Genomic DNA, 20498 nt, shown 5'->3' with positions numbered 1-20498 from the left:
CAGAATGGTTCGGGTTGGAAGGGACCTTAAAGGTCATCTCGTTCCAACCCCCCTGCCCTGGGCAGGGACACCTCCCACTAGACCAGGCTGCCCAAAGCCCCATCCAGCCTGGCCTTGACCACCTCCAGTGTCTGACTTGCCGTCTTTGGTATGAGCTGTTAAAATATTTCGTACTTTGTTAAGAGCGACAGCTGTCTTAAAGCTGCATTGAGATCTTTTTTTCATTCACCTTTTCATTTATCTTTGAGCCAACGCCAAAGGCTACGTGGTCCGGCCTCCGCAGCGACAGAGGGGACGTCCCACCCTGGGAGAACAGGCGGGCGCTGTGGCCGGCAGCCGGGTGATGGCACGAAACGTCACTTGCCAGTTTTATTTGGAAATTCATTCTATCGATCGGCTGAATTCACACAGCCCCTCTTCCCCACAAACCCCTGGAAACGCTGCAGAAGGAAGAAGGACGTTGGAGCTGACCGTCCCGAGCCTGTGCCGGCGGCGCAGCTGGGGGCTGGAGGGGGACGAAGGCTGCTCTTTGGGGGGAGCGAAGGGGGCAGCTCACCCCTGCCTGCCCGGGTCCGGCTGCGCTTGCAGGACCAGCAGAAGCCAAAGGCAGGTTTTGTACCTGTTTCCCCTGACCAGATCAGACCCTAAGCGAGGCCCTGCAACAGCCAAAGCATTGGTAAATGAGGAGGTTTGCTCCACTGTTGTTTGGTTACGAAAAATAAAAAAAAGTAGTACCTCAAAAAGCTGCAACTGAAGCAGTACGGAGAATCTATAACAATAGGTTAATCGGGGGCAGAAACAACCCTAAAAAAAGCACTCTCATCTCCCAGCACAGGTGATGAGCGCTCGACACCGTCGCGTACCCAGCCTCGATTGTTCTAAAGATTGGGAAATAAACCTTAAATGTCCACATCAAAGTTCTAATTAGTCGTGACTCGCAGCAGCCGCTAATTAGTTCTGCGCCGGTCGGCCGGCCAGAGGGACCACAGCAAGCGTTAGTGGTTACTTCTCCCTGGCGCAGCCGCGGCTGGACGAGGCAGGACGGCACCACCGGCTCCCGCTGCCGCCGCCGCGGCCGCAGGGCTGACGTGCGTCAGCGCTGAGGAAAAATGCAAAGGGGCCACATCGCCTGGAGCTTTCTCTGGAGCTGACAGCTCGAGCAGCTGGAGCTGTCACCCAGCAGAAGAGAGAGGCCCGTCAAGCTAATATTTTTTTCCCATCCCAGCGCTGATTGCGAGGGAGGAAGCCCTCCCTTGCCACCTCCTCTCCCGGAGATGATCGCTGGGAGGGCTCCCTCTGAGACAATCAATTAAATGGAAAAAAGAAAGGGCGCAGGCTGAGAGCCCTGATGTTGCTCTCACGCCCTCTCCGCTCTACATCTTGAGGTCACACCGGGTTTGAGGGAGAAGCAACGCCAGCACCTCCACCGCCTTGGGAGGCAGGTCCAGGTGGCACCCCCTCCTAGGGTGGTGGGCAAAGGGAAAAACTGCCCTGGCACCCAAAGCAGTCTGAAACTGCTCTGTGCAAAGTAACGGTGCAACTTCCTTTTACCATTCCGCAGGGATTCTGACAGTTCTGAACCAGGCCTGGTCATCTCGGTGTAAATTTATGTCAGGTGATTGTTCAAGTCAGAGGAGCTACAGGAGGTAGAGACCTGATGTCACCTAACGATTCACGGTATTTTATAGAGTCATGGTATTTTTATATATATATACATATATATACACACACATATATACACATATATATATACACACTTTGCCCTATTCAATAATAGACCATTTCAAACCCTTACAGGGATGCTAAGAATTTTACTAATTCAAGAAAGTATTCCTCTCTCATGAAAAAATGCAAACTATCATAACCTTTGACTTTTTAAGAACATAAAGGCTCTGACCATGGCAGAGGAACAGTCCCATGGTGTATTGAGGATGCACGAGAGCTTCTTTTTATTGCTTCGTACACGACTACCGGCAAGGCGTTTAAACTCATCAGACTGCTAAATGTGTAAGTAGATTAATGAAACAAGGAAGACACCACAGCCCGGAAAAGGTTTCCACTCGCTGCCTGAGTCTGAAAGAAGAAAAATGGTATTTCTAATTTCTAGTCTTGCCTTTGCGACTGTAACAAGTGCTCCTGTGGGAGGAAGGATGCACTTCCACTCCCTCATTGCTTCATCAGTCAGCAAAATTAGGCTTTTGTTTATGGCATCCATGCGTCATCAGAGAAATCACTGTGATTTCTCAGGTTTGCCATCAGAAGATGCAGGAGGCGGATCAGAATCGCTGTGTCATCTTATTTGAATACGCTCATGAGGGTTTCCCTAAGTGCGAAGGAAGGAAGGAGGTAATGGAAAATATGAAATGGATTTATTCCGTGTGTCTCACTGAAAGGCATCTCTGGGGAGGAAGGGTAAATTTTGGGTTTCTGCAGAACATCCTGACTTTCCTCCTTCATTAAATCAGGTAATTACGCTTGATTCAATTGAAAATTTCATTTGGCACCTTTTCATTCTCTGCTCTCAAGCAGCTACCGTGGGCCAAGAGACAATTTCACCAAGCAGGAAAGGACCATCTGCCACCGGGCTCTGCCTCTTCGCGACGCCGAGATGCAGACAGAGCCTCAGCGAGCTCCTAGGTGAGCCCGTAGCTGCCATGGAAGGAACATGATGACGGGAGACCTCCGTATTTCTGAGCTAGGGGTTTTGAGGCTGGCAGTGATGGAGGTGGTTATGACGAGTTGCAAGTCAGGAGTTCCATGCACGCGACGGCCGCTCCAGTGCAGCGTTCAGTTGCCAGGCACGGCACGTTCCTGGGCTGGCCAGAAAGTCCAGGCAAGGTGGTAGCTCCATGGGAGAGGGGCGGGAAAGCTGTACACTGATAACTGAGACCACAGGGGTAAAGAGCACCTCCTGAATCCGCTTGTGCAGCTTCAGGCTCCCTCCGAAGGCAGCCTGAGCAGCCGGCTGGGATGGGGCGCTAACCCAGCAGTGGAAGATGCTCTAGCGTGCCGAAGGTCCCCGACATCGAGAGGGGAAGCAGACCGGGTCCCTGCAACTCCTCCTGAATGCTCTTCACAGGGAAGGGGGTGAAAAAATAAGAACCATCTTGAGTCCTGCCTCCTTTGGTAACTCTTCCCACTCCTCCGCTCCACCTCCCTCAGCTTTTCCTCTTTGTTTACTGCCTGGACAACCTCTACGACTGCAACGTCTGGCACCTACGATTGCACATTTTCCTTCTCACCTACTAAGTTCACGCAGACCTCCTAACGAGCTCTGTGCTAACGACTTGCGCTTCCTTCCACACCGAAGGGCAACGGCCGTGCTGGAGCAGGAAGGACCGGGCACAGAGGTTCAAGCCGGAGCGTGTCTCACCGGCAGCGTCCCGGGAACAATTGCCAGATGGTTCCAGCGCCGCCTCTTCTCGCCGTGGAAGCAGCTGAGCGTTGGGCTCCGGGCTGCCAGGGTAGCCTGGAATTTTCTAAGTCCCAGTTACTAGAAACTAATTTTTCCGTTTCGGGCAAGACTGTGGTATCGGCCAAACCCAACACCTGGCACGTGCTGCGTGTGCAGCGCGTAATATCACGGCACAGCTACCCATTTTCAGACGTGTATTCCTTTTAATATCCAGCTCCATCCAGCCTCCCTAAAAATATGCAAAAATATTATACAGAACCTGGAGAGACTTTTATTCTACCTAGTACACACAACTGACAAAACAGATCTTCCGGGAAAATTCATAGACAAAGGAGTAAAAAAAAAAAAAAAAAAACCCAGGGAAAAAACCAAACCAAACAAACCCAAAAGGACTCATTGCTCAGTTAGCATTAAAAAGAGTATGTCTGTTTAAGACAACAGTTACTCCGGGTTTTGTCTTGTTTCTGTCAAAAATATATTTTAAAATCATGTGGCCATCGGAAATATTCCTTTTGCTTTCAAGTGAGAAATACAAAGCTCGGCACCTCGCAAAAAGTGTTGTAAAATAAACCAAATCTCGTGCATTGTACATTCAAGTATTTTCTACAAGAAATTTATGCATGTAAAAGTCCGGAGACAAAAGAAAAGCATGTGTCACCTTTTCAACAAAAAGGCTGCAAAATCTCAGTTTTATGTAAATAAGCAGGCACGGCTTCCAAGGCTTTAAAACCAGGGAATGCTGAAAACGTCTATAGTTCCTCAACTCAAGTGTTGCTCCTGGGCAATGCTATAATATTCATTAAAGAATCCATTTATCAACAGATACCACATGTCAGAGTTTTCCAGCGCAGTTTTCCTGACACTCCACTGAAAACGATGCTTTAAAAAAAAAAATTAAAATGGAAAGGAATAATCCGAGATGCTTTCGCCTGCCCCCCCCGCCCCCCGTTTCATTCCACAATAGCCATTAGCAACTAAAAAAAGCAAAGATTTACACTATATCCTTTCTGATAACGTCAAGCATTATGCTTTATTTTCCAAATCATTAGCATGCACAAGAATGACCTCATGGTGAACAGATGCACTTGGATATGGCAGTGATTAGATCAGTCCTCTCAGCAGTCAAGTGTGCCCATTTCAATTAACCCTTTGAAGCACTAACTGCAAGTCCGCGCTGCCGAAAAGCAGGTTTGTAGGCTCTCTGCAGAGTAGAAATCCACCCTGGGAAGTGTGAACCCTTCAAATGTAAATCTTTCTCTGGTGGAAAAGTTACCTCTTTTCCTTTCTAGACTATTCCGCTACTTCCATTTTCTAAGGGTTAATACGATTCTGGCTTCTGATCTTCAAGGCAAAAAAAAAAAAAAACCAAACAAAAAAACCAACACAAAACAACAAACGCTTTTTAGTCAGCAGAGGTAATTGAAGCTGGAACGCTTTTGTATCTGTGCCTGTTTCATTTTTATGTTTTTTTGATTTTTTGTTTTTTTAAAGAACACACAAGTATTCTGTTGAAGAACTGTTTTTCTTTTTGGCTGAGGGAGCAAGAACAGAAAAAGATAGCAGCTTAAAACCCCATCCTCTAAAACGAGAGAAATCTGCAGAGGGAAAGGATAAGAATAATTCAATAGTGTTGGATTACGAAGGATTTCCTGGGCTGACTCTCATACCCAGCCTAATTAAAATACAGCATGTAATGTACCAGTTTAACAACAAAGGACCGTATTCTCATCTTTTGTTCCTAATCTGCACATCCCCTAAATGAGTTCAGGGATGTCCATTCTGCCTACCAGGCTGCGTTTGCAACCCTTCAGACAGACAGGGCTATTGACGATACGTATAGTCAGTTTAAGGCTCTACTCCTAAAAACAGCAAGGGAGGGCAACAGGATGATTTCTGTGCATAACATGAAGCACCGGCGAGTCTATTTGTGATACGGGAGACTAAGCCAGGGCATACTTCAAGAAACCCCCACCCCACCTGAATCGAGGGGAAGCATCCCTAGAGACAGTATGGGAAAACATAAAAACATTTAGTTCAAATAAATAGATTACCGTTATTAATATGCCAAGAATGCGGGCCATTAACAGCTACGTACTGGATTCATTTAATGGTCTTGATTTCCTTCTTATACTCTGTCAACTACTAAAAACAATCTTAATTTTAATTCAAAACCGTACTTACTCGTTGACCCTTTCTATTGCCCACACGGACATGCAGCGATGGCAGGACTGCAGTTAGGTGGTATCAAGAATAAGATCAGAGGAGAACTGATCTTAAATTTACCTGAAAAGTTTAAGCCAGGCAGGGTTAGCGGTTTCAGCTGCCTTGTTACTTGAGAAGGGGGAACGTAGACCTGTGTCAGCTCCGTACACTTACTGCTCCGTGATTAATTTCCCCTGTTTCAGAACAGAAATTCCCCTTTCACCTGAAGAAAAATGCCATCTGTATTTCTTAAGTGACAGACGGCTGATTTTGCAGACCCCGGGCAGGTGAATAACCTAAGCGTGGAGGAGGCCTGGCTGCCCGCCGCACGGAGGGGACCGGTCGCACGCTGGGAAACGCCGAGCGGCCGCCCTTCGCAGCCCGAGACCGCGCTGCTTGCCCCCCGGCTGTGCCCACGCCGGCAGGGGAACTGATGGCTCCGGAACAGTTTTTCATCCTTTCTAATCATTAATAGGGATGAACGGATGGACGCAAACTTAGTCAAATTGCACCCGAGCTGGTTCTTTATTTCTTTCCGGACGCTGCCGGTACATTTGTTAGCACCCCGCCAACTTAAACCGCCGTAAAAGCGGCAACGTGGAGGGCTGAGGTAGATGCCCGTGGGGCAGGGACTCGCCCGAGCGGCGGCGGGCGACAGGGGCTGAGCCTCCGTGCTGAGAGCCAGGATGGCGTTTGAGGGAAAATAGATCCTAACGGCAACGGCTGACACCGCTCTTGGTAATATTCGACTAAATACGCAAGCGAATCGGTAGGGAGCGTGAGGAGACTCTCCGAAGCAAAGATTTTGATGCCAGAAGTCAGGACCGGCCTCCAGTTTCTTTTGTGAGTGTGAAATAAATTTGGCAGTCCGAAAATCAGGACCCGACTGGGGCAGGTTTTACTATTAAAAAAAATAAAAAAAAAAAATAAAAAAAAAATCGCGATTGTAAAAACGCAGTCAGGTACTAACGATTTAACAGTGTTCTGGAAAACTTAAGTAGACATTAGGGAACATTTTAAATATTATTGGCATACAAAATACATCACCGACTTTAAAAAGTATGGCTATGGTATTCTCAAATGAATCTGTCCTTGCTTGTCGAACTAATTTTGTTTATAATAAGACCGCCGTGTGCTGTAAGAAGAATGTGAAAACCAGATACAATTATGCATAGAGCAAAACATTTAAAATAAATATATCTACATTTTCATTTGCTGATATGTCAACAGATGAACGATTCAAAGTGCTAACAACACTGGGCACGAAATCTACATTTCTATTGAAACTGATAATTTTTTTTTGTCTCAGACTTTTGGCAGAGCGTATAAAAGAATTTAATTCACAGCTGTTCTACTTTTTTAATGTAGAAAACATTAATCAAAGCTTTAAGTTATAAGCTTTTCTAATGTTGTTTAGTATTCCAGTTCAACAAAGATCAATAGAGGCCATCCCTGTGTTTCTTGACGCCTCTCCAGGAAGCAGAGGCGCGATTATGTAAATAGCACCGGTTCCCCTTTACTTCTGCCAGCTCGCTTATCTCCAAAGCCTTCTGCCTGCTGCTACTGGCGACCAACGCAAGGACATGCATATACCTCTTATCTCCCAACAAAGCTCTGAAAGCTCGAGGATTGGAGCCAGTAACAGTTTAAACAATGATGCGCGGCTGATTTTATTTGTAAGTGATTTATTTTTGGTAAATTTAATTTCTTCCTTCGATTTCTCTTCGGTTTAGATGGAAGATACTTGCTAACGAGTCAGGCTAAAGAGAAACAGAGCAGATGTCCCGCAACGTTTATAAAGGTTTGAAATAAGCTATTAAACAATCCGAAAGAGTAGCAGGGAATAATTAGAAAGTGCCAGTTTTCACCCTATGAGCGTAGAAAAGGGATTAAGGAATCTTTGTTAAAGAGTCCAGCACACAGTGACCATATACTTTTCGGAGGCTGGAAAAATAAATCTTGAGGATACTAGAAATCTGCATTTCAGAGTGAAAGCTTCCTTTCAGGAGATGTTTCTAAAAACTCAATTAAAACAGCAAAGTAACGGTTCGTATCTTACTGACTGCGTGCCAACTTAAAATCTCGATAAGGCACATTAAGGAATAAATCCAGAGTTCAGCATTCCATTTTCATCTCTCAGTAGGGCTGATGAACGACGAGCGGCGTTAATGTGCGCGTGTATACACACACAAGCACGTACGTACGCATATCCATATGTATATTTTAAAAAAAAAAACCAAACAGGTTCCAGGCCAGGTGTTGGAAGGAAGCCTGAAATTTGCTCATCTATATTTAAGGGAAAGGTTAGCGTACCGCACGCTGCTAGGATTTTCTAACAGAACACCGTTCTTACGTTTCTTTTGCATTAATCCCTGACCCTGGTATCTCAGCAGCATAATCCCCATTTAGCATTAGTAGCAACGGCTTCTACTGCGAGGAACTCTTTTTCGATAAGTAAGCACCGATTCAGGCATAGCTTTTGAACAACATATTCCCAGCTCAGCAAGAAACCCACACTCCTGAATGAACCGGAGCACATTACTGAGAGAAAGTTCATTAACCTTGCTAGATTCGGGGGTTAACAGGATAGCTGAAGAAAGGAGCAGAGTGAATAGCTCTGATGCAAAACAAATTAAAATGAATGTCATCATTCCTTTTGATATTCATTAGTTGATTCAGGGGAAGAATGGTCGTCTTAAATTTGCAAGCATTTATCTACAAAAAACAGGTGTACATCTGCTGCTCAAGTGCTTCTTAGTGCTAAAGAGAAGAATAACGCGCGGAGACTCACCAGTTCCACCGAGGGAGTAGCTGGGAGAGGGAGAAAAGACCTGAGCGGCAAAATCCTCAAACGTCATTACTTCTTTATGGTTCTGGATTATTGCTTCGAGATACAGAGCTCTTTCCTCATAACTGCAATGACCAGGTTAAGGAAATGCGTGCAGGGAATTAAATGCTGTTACACACCGCCCGGGAACGCCGGCCCTTCGCCATCCACAGCGACGCTAACCAGGCTGTGTTACACGGCCATGGAAAAGAGGGGACCAAATCTGCCCAATGCTGCTTACCGGTTCTGGAGGCCAATAATGAGAAGTGAACGCACTTAACAGCTTGAAATTAAGGGTAATACCTTTTAGCTTCACGAACGAAACGCAGTGACCCCAGAGATCCGACAGATTGCTGAAGTTACCCCGGGCAGAACAAGCCCCCCTCCTCCCCCCCAGACTGCAAGCATTTTTTAAACCAAACCCCAACTTTACCAGACAAGCTGTGGCATTACGGAAAGTTCCTGGCACACGATGTTCCTATCACAGTGACGCTGTCAGGCTTGGAAAATGATTAGATTTAGAGAAACAAGCCACAGGACAGAGGAGAAAACCCCCCCACATACATATGTGCTTCTTAGAATAAATTAACCGTAATAAACACGACTCCTGAAAGCGTGAAGTTTATAGTTAAGGCAGGTGCTGGAAGGTGTAATCTTACGTATCCTAAATAAATGACGCCCCTTGGAAAAATTCACCCCACAACCTGCATGCGTTATAGCCTGCATAATGCAGACAACAAAGCAATCTAAAATCAAGACTATTGCCTTTTAATTAAAACTCGGCAACCTGGAACACACAGCATTCAAATGTGTAATCAAAAACCAGTCACCAATAAAACTTACAAGCGTAACAAGCTGAAGCAACTTTCCAGCTGTCTTAATAGGACCCCTGCTTGCGGCAGCTTTTCACAGCGGAGAAAGCAAATCTTCCCCTTTTGTGTGCAGCTTCTGTTTTCTCAGAAGGTGAATCATACACTCCCAATAACAGGATAACGCCTGAAACAAATCTACAATGGGCTGAAGAACCTCACGTATGACTTTATGAATTAACGCTCGCAGGCGCCGGTATGACATCTCATTCTCCGCTTCCTCCTTTAAAACAAACGTTGCCAGACCCTCAGTTGTGTTTCTGTTACAGGGAAATGCATTCTAGCCCTGCGAGACCGTTCCGCGGGAGGCAAAGGCCAATTCAGATTTAGAAATTAGAAGCTGCGAGAATAACACCAGTGACAACGTAATGCAGGTGAGATTATTTAAAATTGAAAAGCATTACTAATTAATACTGCAGTGCTGTTTGTGACTTTCATTACAATAACAAAAACACTCTGAAACAGTATTAAAAAAAAAAAAAATCATCGTAAAGCGGTACTTAAAAATAGGACAGGATGGTCTAGCGTTCTACCTCAACGGCAATAAGCAAAGCGCATCCTAATTGTATGGAAGTTCCTATAGGCATGGGGGTAAAAAAGAAAAAAAGAAAACAAAAAAAAAGGAATTTAGCTTTTAAAGCTAACAGAGGATGAGTGAGATGTGATAAATCTTCTTATAAACTTCCCGTGGAAGCCTGAAGAAAGAAAATCAATACGCAGCATTTCAGAGTTTGCACCTGCTGACAGCGTTATTTGCCTAGTTTTTCTCTCTCTCTTCCCTAAGCCCAGGAGAACGCATTCCTGATAGCGCAAGCATTAGCCCGCCTGCGTTTGGGGCTGCCTCCCTATTATGGGCTGAACTCCTGATGACTCTTGTTAATGAATAGGCTGCCAAACTTCCTAGGAGAGGAGGCACACGCCTGGGCCCTATTCTAAAGGGACTGACGGATGCCATTCACTTCTCATTATGAAGATGCTTAATTCTGCGGCGCGCTCGGCTGTTGCCAGGGCTGTGGGGACGCGCGGCCGGGCGAGCGCCGGCCCCGGGAACAGCGGGACGCGGGGGGCTGCGGGGCCGTCTGGCCAACAGCCCCCTCCGACACGGAGCTGGCACGTGCTGGCGCAGCGGGAACAGACCCAGGCGTGACAAATTACTGAAAGGCCTCGGCTAAACTTGCGGCTGACGACCACCTGAGCCTGCCGACCGGCCATCAGCGCTCGATTCATCGCCCAGCCTTTTAGGCTGCCGGGCTGCTTGTGGGCCTGCTTTTAAACAAGGCAGGGAGACTATAAAGGCTTTTCATGCTATGCCTAATAATATCCTGCTGTTTAATGAAAGACCTTGCACATCTAACACATAAGCATACAATGCGCAGAACAACTGCTAACACACCACAAGTTTGTACCGATTTCGCTAAATATTGCACGGAAAAAAAAGAGCGGGGAGGTTTGGACTAGGTTAGCTTCGCATCTCGTAACATCCGTGTTTATGAGATGGAAGATGCCCCCAACCGCGCAAAAGACTGGGGAAAAAAACCCACTCAGCCACACAGCTGGGCAGCTACAGGAGAGGGCATCCGAAAAATAACGTACTGAGCTGAGCTTAAGCCAAGGTCCAGGGAGCCGCGCAGATCGATGAGCGGCTTTAGCGGCGTACGAGGAAGATCCCAATTCAGTGCCGCTCCTGCAGATTAAAAAGCCGAAAGCCGTGGGTGCAGACGCCGCCGACTCGGCGAGGCAGGTCGCTGCATAAACCGGCTCCGCTTCGCCAGCAGCCTTCCCAGCTCAGCGTGCTCCTTACGCCTCTCCCAGGAGCACGACTACCGGGAGCACCGCAGCACGGCGGCTCCCGCCGTACGGGGCAGCGAGCGAGATGCTCGGACTCGTTTTCACCGACAGCCCCATCTAAAAAGCATTCAGTCCCTGCGCGGAAATGAAACTAAACTCTCTGCTCTCTCTATTTTAACTCATACGCGTATCTGGGGAAAACGGTTTGGGTTCGCTAAAAAAGAAAAAAAAAAAATTAAAAAAAAGGTCGACTTTTCAGAAGTTTTACCAAAGCTTAGGAATTTTAATAAAGGCATTAGGAACATACACAAGCTGTAAAGAACCCTCTGAAAAACACCTCTAGCCTGTAAATATAGGTCAAGAAAGCAGCACAACATCACAAATACCATCTGATCCCTCACACAAAATCTTTGCTCTGTAACTTAACCAAGTTTGCGCTTCTGGTATGCAAGCAAAACCACCGTTTTGCTACTTAATTGTGCTGACGTCAGAATCTTCTGTCGGCATCACCACGTCAGTCATCTGTCAGATACCTTGCAGTCCCAAGTAATGTATTTTGAGGATCCAAGGCAACACAACACACCCTAAGAATAATAATATGGCATAGGTGGCGGGGGAGAAGACTCAGCATTTCAAGACCGTTTGCACAGGAGCAGCCTGAAACAGTAATTTTCAACTGCAGCCTCAAGACGCTTCATATTTATCACCGTGTAAGAACACTTCCATCCAGATAATAACCACTAGCGCAATACTTGATCTGTCAAAACTGCAGCTCTTGGAAACGCGCTGTGCCTTCATCCTTAAGAACCGGCGAGGCGATTTTACTTACACGTGTTGGAACGTTAAGCTGAATCTTTTTCATGTGAAATTTGTGTCATCTCCCTCCCTGTGAGCTTTCAGCCTGGCGGAGCTGACACAAAGATGCCCGTGAACGCTAAGCCTCGTTGCATTATTTAGATGGAGCCAATGTGCGCAGACTGCCCTATAAGCGACTGCTTTTTAAAAAACGCAACACACGTTTTATCAGCAAACTCCCCTTCCCAGCTCATTGCTATGCTCCGGGTCGAGCAGGGCCAGGAGAAAGCTTGAAGTGCCTGGCTGGCTTTTCCACAGAAGCCTCAAGGCTAGATTGCCGAAGTGAAGCATGCAAATCATTTTCTGAAGACGGCCTGGCTGCAGCGAGGGTGGGTTATGATCTTGAACCCTACCCCGGTGAAGAAGCTGGACAGCTGGCTTCCCTGATTAACTAAGCCCCCATTTATCTGAAGGTTCGGGGCGTCCCCTGAGATCTTCAGATAAATGGAGTTATAGCAGGCATTCAAAGGAACCGATCAAAAGCAGCCTCTTTTAATATGTATGGCAATTTGACCCACCTCTGCGACGACTGCATTATTTTACATTTCGCTTCTACCGAGGCAAAACTCCAGAGCAAAATGTTTTGAATGGGCACAAACGTTTCATATATTAAATGAGGTAGAGAGCCGTGACAAGGTGTGAATTAGTGACCGTCAACATATATAACTGTGGGAGAGCAGGAATTCAGCCCCAATTTGCATACAGCAATCAAGTCTCAGTATTTGAGTACTACGAGCTTTTATAACTCTTTTATCAGTTTATCAATTATTTTAAGAGTGCAACCATACAATGTAAGCTTTTTGAAAAAAAAAAAACACACGAAAATGCGAAGATTAACGGTTTCCATTAAACCACGTCTCGTATTGCAAGCAGTAGGATAATCTGTGAAGTTCTGTGGCGAAACACATGCCAGACCTCTTTCCAGATAGAGAATCGAAAAAAGACAAAAGGAAGAATTTTTTGAAAATTCACCAGAGACGCAGATACCGGCCAGGGCACGGCTCTGCCCCACAAGCATCACTTCCACATTTAACCTCTGTAACGCCCAGCCAGTTTCAGACACACGGTTTAAAACGTAAACTTTCAAAAGCCTTCCAAGTCCTCACCGTGTGGGTTCTGCAGGTGAACTGAGCCATCCTGGGGTCAAGATCCGTCCAACGTTTCCCTTTCTGCACATACACACGGTATGAAACCATAAATAACTACGCATTTAGAAACAGGGGGAATTTAGAAGACGGTTATTCAAACAGATCCTGAAAATGTAGAACTTTTGCTTATTAACCTTAACTCTGTGCCGACCTCAAGCAAAAATATCAGCTACCCATCACTGCTGATGGCAACGGCCAGCAATTCCTTCCCCACGCAATTTTTAGAAAACAAAACCGCTTTGGCAACGTATATATACTCTCACCAATATACGGGAACAACTGTATATTTTGTTGACGCAGGATTCTTTTCATGCAAATAAAGGACAAAATTATTTGTGGCTCTGTGAACAGGCAGAGAGAGACTTGACTGGCTACTCTCCACGGCTCGTTGTTTGTAGCGTGCCAATGCCAAGGGGCTGCAGTCCCGGGACTGGAACCCAACTGCTCGGATCCATGGAGAACACACACTGAAACGACTGTTCCTCCGGCTCCAGAGGGACTGCCAAGGAAGTTAATGCGGACTGTTGGCATGAACCTATTGCAATTCCCATCTGTGATGTGAATCCCACCCTGAGAAGGGCTTTCGGGGCATCTGGCCAGTGGAGAAGCTGAAAGTATAGAGGTAGACAGCTCTTTCCACCCCATCAGACATCAAGGCTGTCTACATGTCCACATGCCAATTCCTTCTTCTACCCAACTACGGAGACTCGAAGACAGAGAAAATCTTTGAACTTATTTTTCAATGCAAGAAAGCACGTTTCCCAAATCTACGTGAGTTTTCCACCCTCACCAGTGCGTTTACAGGTCATCACACATTTAACGTGTGGACAAGAGAAGGAAAACCTGGTTTGCTAACAGCCAACTCCTTGGGCAGGCTTGACAGACTCTGAGGCAAAGGAAATACAGGGCTGTAGCGCGCTTTTGTATTACTGATTGCCCTTTCAAGATTCCAGCAGCAAAGAACCTCTGACAAGTCATTTCTGACCGTTGCACGTATTTCAGTATCCTCCTAACTTGTATCATAAGAACCAAAGATGGTTCCACAAAAAGGCGTTTGCTCCTGACAACATGACAGCCGTTTTGAAAACAAACAAGAACGTAAATGTTTGGGACTTACCAAAGTAGAATAAAGAAGGGATCATAAAATTGAGGTTAACAGAAATGTATCGGTAGATGACCTTTATGCACGTAATTGTCCTCCGTAAGCTCTGAACAGGACAGAGTTACTGTGCTTTTAAAATGTTGTGATAGGCAACTTCAGTGTGAAACTCAATACGCTTGATTGGGCTTGGCCATCATTTATGGTCTAGTGACTATCACTACTGCATAAATTTAACTGAAAACTTTTGGGGGAATTTTAGTAACATATATCCTCCATCGAACAGGTGCAATTAAACTATACCTGCCAACAACCGCAGATTAATGCCCTTTTTTTACACCAAATCATCTGAGAGCGATGAGTGTCTTAAATTGGTCAATGTAACACGCAAGACAGGTATTAGACGAGGCTGACTGTATAACTGTCCAACTCAAACCGACGGTTTGGTGCGAGCAGGGAGCGAAGACTGGCTCCCTCGCCCCGCGGTCAGCCCCCGAGAAGGCCATCTGTCTGTGGTGCAGCCGGGGGGAGGCAGGGCTCGATGCTCTCCCTCGGCGGAGCGGAGCCGGCCAGTGCCAGGGCTGCTGTTCCTCCTCCTTATCCAGAAGGGGCAGATGATGCTCTGCTGCCAAAATCAAGAGCTCATCCTCTCCGCAGCATAATTCTCCTCTGCTCTGCCACCCCTCAGTGCGGAATTGCACAGACAGGCAGCCCTCCTTTTAATTCTGCGCTGGGGGGACTGGAGGGGGGGATTTCCAGTCTGGCTGGAGGCCGGAGGCCAGAACACCCTGGTGTACAGGAGACGTGACTCTCACTGAAACCGACAGGTACGGAGAGGTTTTCAAATGGATTTCTGGTTTGTGGAGCGTTTGCCCAGTGCCTCGGCACCGCATCTGGAGCTCTGCCACCTCCCTCCTCCCGGCACGGGGCCCGGGTCTTTGCATAGGATTACAAAAGAATCTCAGTCCTGACTGATGGAGATGGGGCTTCAGATACCGCCATAACACAGACTAAAAAATAACCTGTAATTGCTTCAAGTAACACGGCAGCCTGCCGCGGCGTTTTCCAACATGCACTGTGCAATACATCTGTCTCCTCACAGACGGTCGCCACGAATTGCTTTAAAGAGGAAAGTGAAAGAAAACAACAACAAAGCCACGTTTCACATGGTTTCAAACCATCTCCATGGAAATCAAGTAACCTAACAGCAAAATCATACTGAAGGTGCCCCGAGGCAAAAAGCTCCGGCTCGCGCTCTCCTGTGCGGAGCCCCGCTCCGGCGCTTGCTCTTGGCTCCCGTTGCTTCTTAGGTAGCACGTTGCCCAAGGTGTGCTGCGAACCACCAGTCTGGCAGAAGCACCCGCCTGCCGCGCTGGGAGAGCAAGAATATGTGGCACATTAGTCATGCCAAGTGCTTCAGGGAAGAATTTTGCATTTATTATGAATAAGGCAGAAAACAAGCTTTCATCTTAATTTACTACTCCTCCTCCTCCTTGCGGGAAGCCCCCGGGAGCAGATACGTCGTACCATTTACAGACCCATCATTTTGCAGCAGGAGTGTGAAGGAACAATGGGTTACTTTCCTGATAGAATACAATTCTGTACTTTACCGGCACTCGTGTTTATCCCTATCTGAAGCTTTATTTTTATTCTAACGTAGAGGACTTGTGATGATCTCCTATCAGGTATTCCTGTTTGTACAGATACCTGCTCTACTGAGGGGGGGAAAATAAAGAAAAAAAAGTTAGAAAGGCACCTCCTCTCTTTTATTAGCTTCGTTCTCATTAAGATCGTTTTCCTAACACAGCAGAACCGAAACACTGCAGTGGTGCACAAACCAGTGGCAACGCAACAGCACACGCATGGTGCCTAGAAAAATGGCACCGTACATTTTGCATTGTACACACAGCCCTCTGCGTACCCCAGGTCCATTCAGCAGCTGTACTCCATGCTTCACGGTACTGATAAGGCTTTGATTAAAATATTTCAATTGATTAAAATGACGACATAACTGCCTACTATCAGTTAGTGCAGCAGAGGCCCGAACTGGGAAGTCATTCCGCAGGGCACACAAAGATTTAACCACCGAGAAGCTATTTCTGAAAGAGTTCTGTCTTGCAAGAACTACTGGGACTACGGTTATGCAAGTTTTTGGCGAGCAAGTTAGTGGGGCGTGATTGCCTCAGCACATATTTTCTCGAGAAGAATCCATATAGCTCCCTATCCAATCCTGAGATACACCCTCAAGGGACAGAAGCTGCTCAGGCCCAACTGAAAGTCACCTTCCCGGCGCCCCAGAGCAGAGAGATGCAGAGGTCCCTCTCTCCTGAGGGCGGTGGGGTGAGTTATCTTCTGGGCAACTCCTCCAGCAAAGTACTTACTCACCCAAGGGAACAACCTGGAGACTGCAAAATTAAAGATGGGTGAGAGGCCCGGGGAGCGGAGGGTCAAGAAGATCCACTGGTCTCCCAGAGGCAGCACAGGCTGCAGGAAGAGATGGACGTTCAGAAGAACCTCATGAAGAGCGGAGCCTGGCCACGTCTTGCCTTCGCCTATGCACTGAGCAGGAGTTTATGGAAGAGAGCTGCCGTCACGCAGAGCCTTCTCCGTACAGGTGCAGGAGGAAAGCTGCCCGGCGACTGCAGAAGACAAATGCCTAGGTCGTATTTTTCAGAGAGATCATTAGAACACCGCAGCCGTCCCATTTTATCAGTGTATGTACAGCTGCCGATGCTCATGTTCTGCAATTATCTGACTTGTTCCACAAACGGGGTGATCATCAAGGGATAAATAACTGGAGGAAAGGTCACATGTTACCGAGCAATGCTTCCCCCGTGCTTTGTTGCAGTCCTAATTTTATTCAAACACTAACAAAATGCACCTATTTCAGTAATTCCACTAATGAGCTGTTACTTTTGGCCATCTTAGAAAAAGGGCAAAGGTACAAAGGTTCAATTATTTGTCATTTACTTATGCCTTCCAGTTCCTTCAAATTGGCTGCTTGAACACACAGGGATAATATACTATCCTCGGTCTACTGTTGTTAGCCACATACCAGCAATGCTATCCCCTTTTACTTTTATTATCCTCTTTGTTACAGCATGTGTGCGCTACAGGGAAGGGGAGGCTCCTCTTGAAAGCCTGAGTGTTTTTCCACTAAAACCATATTCTAATAACGTCTTGTTTGTGAACGGCAGAAGTCGCATTTTCAAAACTGTCAGAAGTCACCCACACCGGCCTTTGGGAGGGATGGTAAAACTCCTGACAGCTTTCATCAGGCAAATCTTGAGAACTTTTGAAAACCGCAACTCTGTATGAACGGCACTAAAGACCAAATAATACAAAGCCAGATGCTGGACTGTGGATCGATGCCCTTCGCCAACACGCAGTCGCTTCAGAGGTATCGTTCGTGTAGCTGCAGGAACGACGGCTTACGAAGACGGATGCTCTACCGCATTAAAAGCCTCCCCAAAACTTTGTGGAGAAAAAAAAAAAAACAAACTACACCCCAGGCCCGTTTTGCATTGGGCGGTCAGCATTTGTAATTCCCATTCTTCAGAGAAAAAATAAAAAGCGAGGGAGTGACTGATCCCTTAGGAGAAGAGACCGTTTAGGAGACGCAGTGCTGTTTCGGAGCTACAAACCCGAAAGCCACAAACCATTCCTAGCGGGGTTTATACGTATTGTGCGTCTGCCTTCTGCATAAGGGGGGGGTGTGGGGGTGTGTGTGCGCGCTCTCTCGGAGCCTGCAGATTGCACCGGTGCAGGTCGGGTTAAGGAGAAAATTAACAACTCACTAATTTTTGCAGCATGTGTGGACCAAATATTTAATTAAAGTCAGACCCGGTGCGTGCTGTCACACAATATAGCTTATCCGAATGTGCAACATAAAGACATTGTCCACCCGCGTTTGTGATTAATTCACCGCTTACAGATGGCCAAGCCACGTGGCTATTATTCAGCGTATTCCAAGTGCGAGACCCTCGCTGGCAGGCTGGATGACCTAACGGAAACTAAAGGACCAGAAGACGGCGAAGAGAGAAACAAATAAGCTATATCCACGCAAATAAATTAAACCTGCTGAGGAATGCTCTGGCGCTTCACCCATTTTGCAGGGAGCACCTTGCTATTATTTTATTATTTATTTTCTTTTTTTAGTTTCCAAAGCAGGATAGCTTTGTCCAAACATTTTATACTTAAGAAGAGAAAAATCCATACAAATGGGGAGGTATTATTACCTTCATTTTACAAAGGACGTAGGCACAGAGAGCCTGAAAAATGTATTTAGAAGTTACACAGCATGATTTTGTGGTTAAAGAATTACAGGATAACTCGTGTCTCAATTTTATTTTATTTTTTTCCTTAACAGATACCCTGTCTCTCCTGTTTTAATAATTTAATAAAATGTAAATGATACATTTTTAAAACACTTCTGCTAACTGGTATGTTTTAGAAACAGAAAAGTGACTTTAATTAGGATTATTTTTTTTAATGAATAGGAATTCCATAGTTTTAAAATCTTAAGTAGAACTTGTTTCATTTTTGAAAAGCTGGAAATTCTCTCTCTCTCTCATAAGATAACGCATCCATTTTAGGTAGCAGTAGCAGACCGAAAAATATCCACATCTTTGGCTGATCCTGGACTTCAGCATCTTTAGCTTCGGGCCCCATACACGTATTAACGGGGGAATCGAGTTTGGGGGAGAAGCAGAAACAGTTTTCTCTGGTAGCTTATTGTTTGCATTTGACAGCTGTTGGAAACTGCTTACACGCTGGAAATATTAATAGTCTTGATGGAGATAAGTGAGGCAGGCAGGCAGGAATCAGAAGAGCTGTTTATCACATGGCTCTCCTGGACGGCTACAACTTCCTCTCGACAAGTCAGATAATACGATTTGGTCCTAAAACGCAGGCGGCAGATAGTGGAATGTTTACTTGGAGCCGTAACCAGAAAATAAAGGCGGCAGCGTGGTTAAGCGAGCGAAAGCCTTGTGCCTTCTCATGAAATGTCGGGCTGCTCCTGGAGGTTTACGCAGCCGCGGCAATTACGTTTCGAGTCTACGCAGGAGGGAAGGAGAGAATCTTTTCTCTTCCCTGTGGACCTTGTTTCCGTGAGGTGTGCCTCGGTACCTCAGGATTAGATTGCCGTAATGTCCTCTAGGTGTGCCTTTACCCTCAGGGCTCTCAAAACTGAACCCGATACGGAATGCAGCTGCCTGCTTGTTAAGCAAGAAGCCATGGCGAGAGCACAGCTAGCCACTGGGCCAACATCCGCACTGCCTCCCTGGGATGAAATTCCAGGCGGAGCTCAGAGGGATCCTGCCAACCTCCTCATCCGGAGGTGGTGGAGCCTGGGCAGCTGGAGGACCTCCTCGCAGGGATGCTCTGCAGCGAGGGCAGCCCGGGCTACGGTTCTCTCACCATCAACACAAAGGGGCTGCTAGCAGGGGATGCTCAGCTAGCCACACCAGATCTTCCTACCTTCTCCTCAGACTTGCAGGAAAGGCACAGATCTGCCTGTAAATTCTGTGAGTTTATTTCGTTCATGGTATCAGTTGATACCATGGTAGTCACTCATATATCTTTGGTACGTTGGTAGTCACTCATATCTTAAAATTTTACAATGAAAAAGATGATAGCCCATAAGAGCATAAGGAAGAGGCTTATAAAAGTTTTCAAAAATGTGGTGCTATACTTTCAGTCATTGCACATATGAAAACGCACGAATACATAGCCATAGACTTACCGGCACACGTGTCTCTAAACACACGCGTGCGTATACTCTTCTCAGTATATTTTAATATTACCACGCTTACTGCCATCACATTCTCCAAATGCAAGCATATTCAGCTAAAGTCAGAAATGGCACCAAACTGGGACCCTGCCTCTTAACAAATTCAAACGCCACATCGGCTCCTCAGCCCACTCTATTATAGAGTGCACCTTGGGAAAGGGTACAGGTCCCTGCCTTTCTTCAGAGTCCGTATTTTCAAGGTCCATCACAGCAGTATCAAAGTGAACGCACGGCTAAGAATCTCCCAGGATAACGGCATACTCGAAACCATTCAAAAAACTGAATGTAGCAGCAATAACCGAAGTAATTCTCCTCTTTGAAAATTAAACAACCAGAGACAGGGGAAGAGGGAGATAACGACAGGTTCCTAATTCAAAATTCTTGAGCACTGTTCCTCAGACTTACAAGACAATTGAGTAACTTGTAAGATAATTTTTCTACGGTAAATCAGAAGTCAACTTTTGTCTCAACATTACATTTAAACGATAAGGGAAAGCAAGC

General features: G+C 46.3%; 1 protein-coding gene across 2 annotated transcripts in view; it reads right to left on the bottom strand.

The window, feature by feature from the left end:
• Positions 1 to 20498, bottom strand: part of RALGAPA2 (Ral GTPase activating protein catalytic subunit alpha 2) — a 139000-nt gene that overhangs the window by 8978 nt on the left and 109524 nt on the right. For both annotated transcript variants that reach the window (XR_010070149.1, XM_063327950.1), the window contains exon 39: positions 8409 to 8530. Coding sequence is in view for 1 of the 2 variants with exons in the window: in XM_063327950.1 (XP_063184020.1) it covers positions 8409 to 8530 (122 nt within the window). In the remaining variant the exon portion in view is untranslated. The remainder of the gene's footprint in view (positions 1 to 8408; positions 8531 to 20498) is intronic.

The sequence above is a fragment of the Chroicocephalus ridibundus genome, chromosome 3 (assembly GCF_963924245.1).
Source record: "Chroicocephalus ridibundus chromosome 3, bChrRid1.1, whole genome shotgun sequence".
NCBI classification, from domain to species: domain Eukaryota; kingdom Metazoa; phylum Chordata; class Aves; order Charadriiformes; family Laridae; genus Chroicocephalus; species Chroicocephalus ridibundus.
This window is presented reverse-complemented; position numbering and strand designations above follow the sequence as displayed.